An 11914-nucleotide genomic window follows, 5' to 3' on the forward strand; every position below is an offset into this window, starting at 1 on the left:
ACTGTTGTAAATGCCATCACATAGATTTTCACCCCAACTGTGCAGGGTAGATACGACAATCCTCAATCCTCATGTACAGATGAGAAAAACTGAGGCTCAGCAAAGTGAAGACACCTGCCCGATGGCACACAGCTCGATAAGCAGCTGACCCAGGTCCGTCTCACTTAGAGCCAAGGCCCTTTCCTCGGGACACCAGAGCCTTTTGCAAACAAGAAAGCATCTTTTCACTGCTATGGAAATCCAGAATTCTTTATACCACAGGAGATTGTCAGGGAAGCCAAGGGATTCCCTTGTCACTTCCCTTTCATTTTCAGACATAGGAGATGAAAGAGTCTCTCACCCACTGAAGGGGAGGGCCAGGTGACCCATATTACAGATGGAGGAAATGAGGGAAGTGGGGAGAGTAAATGTCTGTGTCCAGATCACCAAGACAGTGGTGAGCCACCTGCAGAGGGAGATGGCCTCCGGAGAGCTCCCCAGGTTCCTGGGTGTCAAGCTAAACCAATCCCTTCCTGACTTGGAAAGCTCTTCAAACCTTCTGCTGGACATCAGGAAGCCCTCTGTGACTTCATGCAGTTTCCTCACAAAGTAAAATAGGCCAACTTCAGGAATGCCTTCCACCCAGGAGATTAACTGCTCCTGGAACTGACTTCCCAAACTGTTATCCCCTCACCGCACCCCCAGAACACATCTTGCCCAAAGAGGTGCACAGTAGTAGTTTCTAACCCATCTCGGGCCCTTTAAGTCCTCTAAAAATTTCACCTTATTTGGTATTCAGAGCATTCAGTTTAGCCCTCCTCTCTAAGCTGGGAGAGTCAGGGACTCATTAGCAGGTGTTTAAATGTCAAAGGGAGGCCAGTCTCTGCAGAGCTGGATCTACAAAGACTTCCTTCCTCTTCCTATTCTGGCCTCCTAATATCTAGGCAGGCTGGAAGAAATCACATGGAGAAATGCCAGCCTAGGGATTCCACATGGCTCTCCCCCTCTTTTCAGTCTAAGGACAGCAGGTAAGGAGACAGACCTTTGACTGCCCCCTCTCTAGTACCTGTAGCTCACAAAGTTTATCCATGTCCATCTCTGAATGATTCACCCAATATTTATGCACCCATTTTAGAGATGAGAACATTGAGGCTCTGAAATGAGAGGAAATTTGCCCATGGCCAAAGACAAGGAAGGGCAGAGGTGCCATGTGAAGGAGAGTTCCCCGTTTTACAGCTGAAGATGCTGAGTTCCAGAGAGGAGAAACAGAGTCAGGATGAGAATTCATGTTTCCTAATCACTAAGTCTTCTGCTCCTCAGCCAGGATGGCTCACCCCGAGCCTGTCAGTCCAGGGAAATGCCATGGCTCTCTGGTGTGGTGCCAGGATGGAAGGCCTCTCCTGGGGCTCTGGGTCAGGGTGGGTCCCCTGAAGCTCATCTGGAGATGCATGTTAATATGACCCATCAGCGGACTGAGCCCAAAAGATGGGTGCCCAGCTTGGGGACAGGGGAGAGGGCAGCGCGCTTGGCCAAGGAAGCCTAGAGGAAGATGCATATGTGCCACCCACAGGCCCTGAGTGATGCTCCAGTGCCTTCAATTATTTGGGGTCATGCTCTTAGAGGATACAAGGGTGACTCCTGAGGGCGAAGGACCCCAAAGACCACCCTGGGCTTGCTTCAGCTTTCACATGCCCACAGTCAGACATGCACACTCCCATACAGAGATGACTTGTATATGAGATCCACTGTGATGCAAACAACTGGGACAGACACCAGCAGTGTCCCTGGCTGTGGGCACCAGGTGCAAGGGTCCCCAGTGCTCTTGGCATCCTGGGAAAAGACTCCACCTGGGCTGCACTCCATCAGAGGGATCTACCCATCCAGTTACTCTCTCTTCTTATGGTGCATTTCCCCTTGCACTGGGGAAATAAGTATTTTTATCTGAACCTAGGTGCCAGCCGTTGAGATGATTGGGAAATGTCAAACCCCTGGTGGCGTTGAACCGGGCTCATGAGGGACTGGCTGAAGCCCAGCCTCATCCTCTACTAGGAGAAGAGGAGCCCTCTTCTCAGCCAGCTGGTTGCCAGGCAACCCAGAGAGAGCCCCTGGGGTTGTTGTCTCCACGTGCACAAACACCTTATGGTAAGACTCGCCCTCCTAGAGATTGATTTGATGCACAACCACACAAGTTATCTACAGAAGCACACAGTCAAATGCACAGGGCCAGAGACTCCTATGTTCTCCCACAGACCCATGATGTGCAGATGAGCACGGTCTACAGGGTCACATTTGCATTCTCAGAGGTCAGCATCCACATGCCCAGACAGGTGGATCTGCACTCACACTGGCATGAGCATAGTCACACATACACGTGGGATGCACACATCATCACTCACACCCTTTCATACACAGATGAGCACTGTGTGCACAGCAACAGACACACATTCGGTGTCACATCCCACTGCTCAAACAATCTCAGTGCAGCCAGACCCACAAGTGCCTTCACACAGCCTCTCCTGCCCCCATTAATGCACAGACACACACACATGCACACACATGTGCAAACACCACCCACTTCTTCAGACAAGACTGTGTCTTCCCAACACGCTGCTGTGTTGGGGGCCTCAGACCCCACCAGGGTAGTGGAACAGGACTCAAGAAAGGACCCACATTACAGGATAAGAGTTGGTGGGCTTGGGATCCCTACAAGGGTACCCAGGACTGCCCCAGCCCTAAAGGGGCCTCTGTTGGCTCCAACCCCCAAAATACTGTCTCTAGCAACCCTCCAAGCTCTAGCTTACGACCTGGGAGGATTTCATGATGGTCCCTCAAATAGGATCCTGGTGGGGAAGAGGGAGGTTAACAATTTGAAGTTGGTTCTAGAGACCCGGGGTCAAGATCTGGACATTTGAGGATGCTTAAAGAAGAATCAGACTCCAGTGCCAAGGGACCTCAGAGTGACAGCCCTGATTTTCTGAATGATTTGTGGTGAAAAGCAGAGTGGACATGAAGGGTGCCCACTGTTGCGAAATGTTAAAGCCAGGGGTGGCTTTTTTAAAAAGGGACAGCCCAGGAGAGTGCAGACCTGGAGTTCAGACATTCCCAGGTTGGAATCCAGACACTGCCACTTGTCAGCTGTATGGCCTTGGGCAAGTCACTTCCCCTCTGCACCTGTTTTCTCTTCTTTATAATGGAGAGAATGAGATCTTCCTGCTAAGGGTTAGGAAGGTTCCACTGGATGAGATATATCAAGCGTTTACACAATGCCTGGCACTTGATAAATATCAAAGATGTAAGTCTGACTTTTACAAGCTGGGTGACTCACGTCAAGCAGTTTCAGTCCTCTGAGCCTTGAGTTTCCTCATCTGTGAAAATGGGGAGCCCCATATGACCAGGGTGAATGGGAGAGTTCAATGAGACACATGTGTGAACAGCTCAGCCTACTTCCCATCACATACCATACAATCAGTACATGGTAGCAATAACAATCACAAAAATATTATGATTTTCTTAAAGACAAGGTCCCACTCTGTCAACCAGGCTGGAGTGCAGTGGCATGATCATGGCTCATTGCAGCCTCAACTGCCTGGGCTCAAGCAATTCTTCCATATCAGCCTCCTGAGTAGCTGGGACTACAGGCATGCACCACCACCCAAGGCTAATTTTTAAAAAAATTATTTGTAGACATAGGGTCTTGCTATGTTGCTCAGGCTGATCTCAAATTCCTGGGCTCAGGGGATCCTCCTGTCTTTGCCTCCTAAAGTGTTGGGATTACAGGTATGAGTCACTGCACTGGGCTAATATTATATTAATATAAGCATCTATTCATAATAGTATCATTATTATTGGAAGAAGCACAGGCTTTGGAGACAGGGAAATCTGGCTTTGATCTCACCCTGTTGTTTGCCAGCTCTGTAACACTGGAAGCCAGCGAGCCTGCCTCAGCTTCCTCAGTTTTATCATCTGTGAGATGGAGGTACTCATAGCATCTATCACCTATGGGTGCTGTGCAGACTGAGTGGACCCAGAGTTCCCAGCATGGAGCCTGACATTAGCAGGAACTCAGTAAGTTCAAGTGGAGTGGAAAGAGAGGGAAAGTTAGCATCTCGTTGCCCAGTGACCTGACTTAGCATCCGGCTGAGTTTTCTGGTTAAGTAAGAGTTCATCCCCAGTGCTTCGGACCCCCCAACTCATTGCCGTAAATCTTTAGCTCAAATGCCCACTTCCCCAGTGGGTGTGGCGGCTCACACCTATAATCCCAGCACTTTGGGAGGCTGAGACAAGCAGATCACTTGAGGTCAGGAGTTCCAGACCAGCCTGGCCAACGTGGTGAAACCCCATCTCTACTAAAAATACAAAAATTGAGCTGCGTGTGGTGGCACACATCTGTAATCCCAGCTACTCGGGAGAATGAGGCAGGAAAACCACTTGAACCTGGGAGGAGCAGGTTGCAGTGAGCCGAGATCTGCACTCCAACCCGAGCAACAGAGGAAAACTCAGACACACACACAATGTGTATGGCACATGCTATGGACATCATGCTCTAGGTGACCTTACAGGGCATCCCACTCAGCAACCCAGGCCACAAAATGGATGACTGTCCAGTGTTTCTCTACAGGGCACTAGTGGCATTTGGGATGTGGCACGTGCTCATTTAGGAGGTGAAGGGCTGTCCTGTACAGAACAGGCATACACATTTCCGGCCCCAGCCGGAATGTGCCGGTGGCCTCAAACCACTGGAGCCATCAAAGGTGTTCCCACACTTCTTTGAATGTTCCCAGGGTAGTAGGCATGAGAGTCACTGCACAGTTTAACTCCCAGTCCTCCTTTATATGTGGGGAAACTGAGGCCTGGAGGGACCACGGAGCAGATGAGCATCATCCTGACATTATCACCACTACCACTGCCACGTGTCTCACCAGGATAAAGCCAGAGACCCAGAAAGCTAAGACAGCAGGAGTCTGAGGGATGCCCTGGAAATTAGTCATTTAACCAAATTCCTAATGTCCTCTTAGTTTTCTTGGCTTGTCACTGCAGTGAGCAACTTCAGCCTATCAGGTGCCATGTGGTAGAAAGAATCACTAGGGTGTCTTTGATGGCTAAAATATAAAATTATCATTCATAAACACCGTCCCCCACCCTTCTGCTGAGGGAGTTATTCCATATCCTCTTCTCTGCACATAAATGTAAATATATATGTGTATGCTAAAAAACGCTTTTACACTCTCGATAGACCCAGACACCGCTACAGAGAGAGACATATGGTTTTTGCAACTTGCTTTGCTTTTTTCCAAGGGCTAACACTTTGCTTCTGAGCCTCAGTAAGTTTTTGCAAACGATGGGTCCTTAGATTTGTCTTGCAACCTCTTCTCTCAAAGCCCTGTTTCTCTCATCTGTAAAATGAGAGTTTACAATGAACCTTGCAGGATTTTCAAGAAGGTGACATGAGCTGACGTTTCTGAAGTGCTCAGCAGAGGAGATGACATATAATAGGGATTCAATAAATGGGGTCTGTTCTTGTGCTGATGGTTTTCATCACACTGTGTTAACAATGCCCTTTGTTTTATGTGGATGGCTATGCTTCTGGAAGGGTATATACAACTCAGAATTTGAGAAATAACCCAATTGTAAATGTATATCACCAGCCTTTCAAAAGATTTAACAGCGGCCACTTAAATTTTGTTTTAATAGAGATGGAGGGCTCACTATGTTGGCCAGGTTGGTCTTCAATGCCTGGCCTCAAGCAATCCTCCTGCCTTGGCTCCACTTGTTTTGTCTTTATTACATAAAACTACATATTCATTGTAGAAAAAAGTTAGAAAAGAGTTTTACAAAGAGGTGGAAATAAAAATTACCTGTATTCCTACTGGATTGGTCAGAGTTCTCTAGGGAAACAGAATCAACAGGATTAGAACCAATATGATATGTGGATAGATATATTAAGAGATTTATTTTAAGGAAATTGGCTCACGCGATTGTGAGAGCTGGCAAGTCCAAAATTCGTGTGACAGGCCAGCACACGGGAAACTCAGGCAGCAGTGAACGCTGCCATCTTGAGATGGAATTCCTTCTTCTCCAGGAAGCCTTAGGATTGCTTTTAAGGCCCTCAACTGATTGGATGAGGCTCACCCACATTATCAAGCATCATTTCCTCTACTTAAGGTCAACTAATGGTAGATGTCAATCACATACAGAAAATACCTTCATAGCAACATCTAGACCAATGTTTCGCCAAACAGCTGGGCACCATGGCCTAGCTAAGTTGACACATAAAATTTATCCTTCACACCTACTGTCCAGGGACATCACGGTTATTAACACATTGGTATATGTCTCTCTAGAGATTAATTTTCTACAAAATTGCTATTATATAACATGTAGGATTTGACATTCTCAGTTTTTATTTAACTTTGTATCTTAAACACATCTTCCTCTGGCTAAAATAACTTTTAACACCGTTTATTTCAATGGAATTCCACCTTCAATAGAATTCCATTGTGTGTTGTCATTCCAGACATTATTGGCCCAATTATCTAATTGCTGGACACCTAGGTTGTTTCTACTCCTTCACTTGTTAATTTTTAAAATGCTGCAGTGAACAACCTTACTGATAAATCTTTGCGCACATCTGTAGTGGATGCTATAGGCACCCACCCAAGTCCCCTTTCCTGTGGTGACTGTTGGTGGCCATCAGTGGCTCACGACTGCCCCGTTCTCTGAAAAATAGCCTTGGGCCCATCAGAAGCAAGCAGCCCCTCACAGGAAGTTATGCCCCACCCTAGGGCACAGCCCACAGCCAAAAACTGACTGACACTGGAGACTAGGATAGACAAGGCCAAGGCAAGCCAGCCCCCTTTCCTTAAGGTGGGGCCAATTCTATAGTGCAATTTCTCATCCAGAGCCTCCTCCTGATCCCTGCCATGAGACCAGGATGGAGATGGGACCCAGCTGAGATCACATCCTTACTTAGCTCTGTCTGGTCCTGCCTCCCACTTTCTTTCTCTGAGAGCACACCTTCAAGGAAACATTTATCTCAGGCTCTGCTTCAGTAGCCCCAACCTAAGACAACATCTCTAAATATTTTCTTAAGGGATGACTTCTATTGAAGATGTGACAACGGACTCCAAATTTTTTATTGTGTAGCTGCACTATTTCTGGGTTAAATTTTCTTAAAGGGATTCCCTCTGACATGTCAGTCCCTTGCAGCTTGTTGGTGCCCAGTACTGAGTAGGTAGGGACTTCTGGGGCCCAGGACTTTTCCCCTAAAGCCCAGGGCAATGAAAGGGAGAGGAGAACCCTAGTAGTAGTGAGTAAGGACAGGACAGCTCCAGACCCCTTGCTTCCCTCAGTCCTCAAACACTCAGCCCTGATGAAATCACAAAAATCCTCTGTGCACTTGATAATTTCCCCGAATGGGGCAGTGCCATGGTTGGGAATGAGGAAGTGAGGCATGGGAATCTGACAAAGAAAGTGAGATAACATGGCCCAGGAAGAATGTCATCTCAGCGACCTGGGTTGTTGACAAAGGCGCCAGGGTTGAGGAGAACGTTCTTTGATGCATCGAGCTCATTGACTATGAACAGACATGTTCAAGAACAGAAAACATAGCCGCTCTTTCCATCTCTGCTTTGGCTTGCTCTGTGACCTTGGGTAAGACTCTTGCCTTCTCTGGGCTTTCTTCAGAAGGTGGTTTTCCCAACCAGATCTGATTTCTTGTATATCTGACTGGTCCTCCTGTCTCTGGTTCTTCAGATGGAAGTGCAGTGTTCCGGGGCTGCTTCCGCAGGCCTGACAACCTTTCCCTGGCCTTACCCGTGACAGCTGCCATGCTGAACATGTCCGTGGACAAGTGTGTGGACTTCTGCACTGAGAAGGTGAGCACAGGGTGGGGCCCACGGAACTTGGGGTCGGGGGGACCGTGCAGCACAGCTGAAGGAACCACATGCTCAGCTGGAGAAGCAACAGCTCATTCGAGATACACGTAGTCGCTGACTGGGATCTATGACATGGGAGAGGGATGTGACCGTTTCACGTGGATCTAAGGGACTAGAGCTACACAGAATAGATTTTCTTGCCTTTGAGGAAGTCAGTTTTAATACTGAGGAATAGTTAGGAATGAGGGTTATTCGTCCATTTTCATACTGCTATGAAGAAATAACTCAGATTGGGTAATTCATTTAAAAAAAAAGAGGTTTAATAGACTCACAGTTTCATGTGGCAAGGAGGCCTCTCAATCATGGTGGAAGGCAAAGGAAAAGCAAAGGCATGTCTTACATAGCAGCAGGCAAGAGAGCGTGTGTAGGGGAACTGCCCTTTTTAAAGACATCAGATCTCATGAGACTTATTCACTATCATGAGAACAGCATGGGAAAAACCCACCCCCATGATTCAGTTCCCTCTCACCAGGTCCCTCCCGTGACACATGGGGATTATGGGAGCTCCAATTCAAGATGAGATTTGGGTGGGGACACAGCCAAACCATATCAGGGGGTGACATTTGAACTTGGCCTAGAAGCATGAAAAAATTATCAAGTAAAGGTAAGGACAGTCCCACCTTAGGGCAGAGGGAGTTCCCCATTGGAGGAGGGGTGCCAGCAGAGGCCAGGCAGCAGTGTCATCCAGAGCTTTGGGCACTGGATAGCACCTGGGTTGGATGTTCTTTTTTCAGCCTAAGGTGCTAGATGTCTGACTATTTATACTTCCTCCCTAGCCAGGCTGTGAACTCCTGGAGGGTAGGGGCTATGCCTTGTACATTTTGTGCCCCCCTTCAATATCCCCAGCACAGAACTGGGCACATAACTGGCACTCAGCGAAGTCCAAGGAGCTCCAGCGTTTTCTCAAAATGTACTAATTACTCAAGGGTCCAGAGGAGAACCATACCTCCTCCACCACCAAAAGATGGTTGGGCATTTCATTCATTCTAGAGAGCAGTTGAGGGTAGAGAGGTATAAATGCTTAAACACCAAGAAGAAGCTTTCTTCTGCAGGACTTGAAAGAGAGCTGAAAAAAGAAATCCCTTTCTCACGGTCATGCAATACACTGCAGTAAATGCCCCCTTAGTGTGATGGTGATATGGGACCCATGCTTTGGGAAAAGCTGTCTGAGTCTGTTCTCAGACTCAGTGGATCCAGCCACACAGGTGTGACCCTGGTTTGCTACCAGGTTAGTCCTGGACTAGCTACCAGGGAGCACTAGGGGTGGTGGGTCAAGTTTAGAAGCAAATTGGGCAAAAGACAGACCCTTGCCCACCAGATCTCAGGTCCGTCCTGCCCCCACTTAGCTGTTCAGTAGAACAAATAAACCATTCAGAAGCACATCTCCCAACAAAGACTCCCAACAAAGTGTACAGAGGTATCAGTATCTCATTTGGCTTAAAAGAACAAATTTAGAAAGCTTTTCCCAAAGCGTGGGTCCTATATCACCATCATGCCAAATCTTCAAATATTTAATAAGACCCTACTGTATGTCAGGACTCCTGCTTAGCGCTGGGGATGCAAAGTAACAAGATACAATCTCTATACTCAAGGATGCAGGCATTCCCTGGATATCTACATTGTGGCACCTCCTGGGTGCTCAGACCACACCCTGAGTCCTGGATGCCCCCATATGCTCTGAGTCATCCTGCTTGGCTATTTCTCTCATTGGGCGTCTAATGCATGAAGCATTTCTCTGGAAGTCTAAAAGGCTGCAGCATCACAGCAGTGGCTGCTTGCTGAGAACATCCTCCATGCAGCCCTCTGCACCATGGATCATACGGTTTACTTCTCAGGCCAAGTCTATGAGTTGGACATTTTCAGTCCCATTTCACAAATGAGAAAACCAAGATTCAGACAGGTGAAGTCATTTGCCTAAGCTCTCAGCAGAAGCGAGTGGCAGAGCTGGAGTTCACACTGGGGACTGACTCCAAATTCAAGCTCTTAAACTTCTGAGCCACCCTGGTGACCGCACCAGAGAGGCTTCCCACAGCTATTCAAGAGGGACCAGCCTACCTCAAATAACCAAGCATTTCTTAAGGACTTGCTGTACTCCTAAGAGGCATTCTAGAAGATGGGAGGTGACATTTGTGAGATTAAAGGAGGCTTGGCTGTCATTTGGTTCAGCTCTCCCCTTAGCAGGAATCCCTCCACCCACATGGCATTCCCTCACTTCCAGAGGGCCCTGGGGAAACCTACAGATCCCCTGGAGTTGGGGGGACAAACAGGCATGTGACAGTGAAATCATGGGGCAAACTAGTGTAGCGAAGTGTCAGACTGTACACAGGACTGGAGAGAAGTGAGGGTGTGTATGTGGGAACAAGAAGTCTCCCTGCAAACCTCCCTCTTCCTGTTTTCTCTGATCTTCTTAGGGGGCAAAGGAAAGAAACTAAGGTGATCAAGTGGACAGGGATACAGAACTGCTTGTGTCATGATAGAGGGTCTGAGGTTTAGGGTGTCAGAGGAGGCTCCAGGATTCTCGTTATTTAGAAAATGTCATCAGTCATGGCCCAAGCTGACCCTCCAGTATATCAGCACTTCTGCTCTTCAGCTAGGTGCTGCAGTTCCTATTTAATATCTTCTAGGAAAGAAACCAAAGCTACTGTGGCAAAGCTGACTGGATCCAGCCACACAGGTGTGACCCTGGTTTGCTACCAGATTGATTATTCCTGGGCCGGCTACCAGAAAGAACTAGGGGTGGTGGGTCCAGTTTATAAGTAAATGGGGCAAAAGACAAACCCGTGCCCACCAGGTCTCAGGTCCATCTTGCCCCCACTTAGCTGTTCAATAGAACAAATAAAGCAATCAGAAGCAGCTCTCCCAACAAAGACTCTGGGTACACAGGGGTATCAGTATCTCCGTTGGCTTAAAAGAGCAGACTCAGACAGCTTTTCCCAAAGCATGGGTCTCATCGCACCATCTCACCAAGGGGGCATTTACTGTGGTGTATTGCATGACCATGAGAAAGGGATTTCTTTTTCAGTTCTCTTTCCAGGAGAAAGCTTTGTCTCAGTGTTTAAGCGTCAACACCTCTTACCCTTAACTACTCTCTATGCAGGAAAAATGGAGCCAACCCCAGGCTCACAGTCTTGGTTGGCCAGAGTGCCTAGTAGAATTTAATCACTTGTTTTTTTCTATATTACGTGCATTTACAGTATGGAGATGTATGGAAGTGCTACTTGTCCACAAGTACTATTAGTGGTAGCAATACAAAGTATCCTTTGAAATTTATGTTTCGAAAAGTGAATCGACTTAAAGGAAACCAATAAGTAAACAATAGTACAGTAGGTGCACAGATAGGGCAAAATCATAAAAGCACGGTTTGTAGATGGAATTTGGGGACCCTCAAGTTAAGGGAGACTGACAGAGAAGGCAGTGGTTGGAATACAAATCCTGTTCTCCATTTGGAGTCTGAAGCTGTCCAGGGATTTAGCAACTCTCTTCCTCTTCTACTCCCACTCCATCCCCAGGAGTACCCGCTGGCAGCTCTTGCAGGCACTGCCTGCCACTGTGGATTTCCCACCACCCGTTTCCCACTCCATGACAGAGAGGATGAGCAGCTCTGTGCCCAGAAGTGCAGCGCGGAGGAGTTTGAGAGCTGCGGAACTCCTAGTTACTTCATTGTGTACCAGACACAAGTCCAAGGTGAGCTAGGCCCTTCCCCAGTGGACCCCAGATACACTCCCAATGGCTTCCCTCCCAGACGTGTCCCTGCCAGTCCATCCCACACAGCCTGCAGCAAGGAGAAAACCATGCAAGCCAGAGGGCAGGGCTGATGAACTCCACCAGGCTTAGAGTTCCTGGATGGGCAACAGAAGGAGTTCCCAGGGTAGGGAGCCTTCTGATGACCCATCTCTATCCCTCATCACCAAGGACCCTTGGTGGCTCCTGTAGTGACAGCAAATGAGAAGAAAGACTGAGTCTCCCACTGGCTGCAACACAGTTGCTTTATCCTAGACAAG

The 11914-nt window shown here is 47.9% G+C and overlaps 1 protein-coding gene across 2 annotated transcripts in view; it reads left to right on the forward strand.

Annotated features, from left to right (window-relative positions):
• The window catches only part of WSCD2 (WSC domain containing 2), a 299619-nt gene that overhangs the window by 262234 nt on the left and 25471 nt on the right, over positions 1 to 11914 (forward strand). For both annotated transcript variants that reach the window (XM_026454616.1, XM_031936358.1), the window contains 2 exons: positions 7732 to 7853; positions 11423 to 11597. In XM_026454616.1, coding sequence (XP_026310401.1) covers positions 7732 to 7853; positions 11423 to 11597 — 297 coding nt within the window. The remainder of the gene's footprint in view (positions 1 to 7731; positions 7854 to 11422; positions 11598 to 11914) is intronic.

Source organism: Piliocolobus tephrosceles, chromosome 10 (genome assembly GCF_002776525.5).
Source record: "Piliocolobus tephrosceles isolate RC106 chromosome 10, ASM277652v3, whole genome shotgun sequence".
In the NCBI taxonomy this organism is placed as follows: Eukaryota; Metazoa; Chordata; class Mammalia; order Primates; family Cercopithecidae; genus Piliocolobus; species Piliocolobus tephrosceles.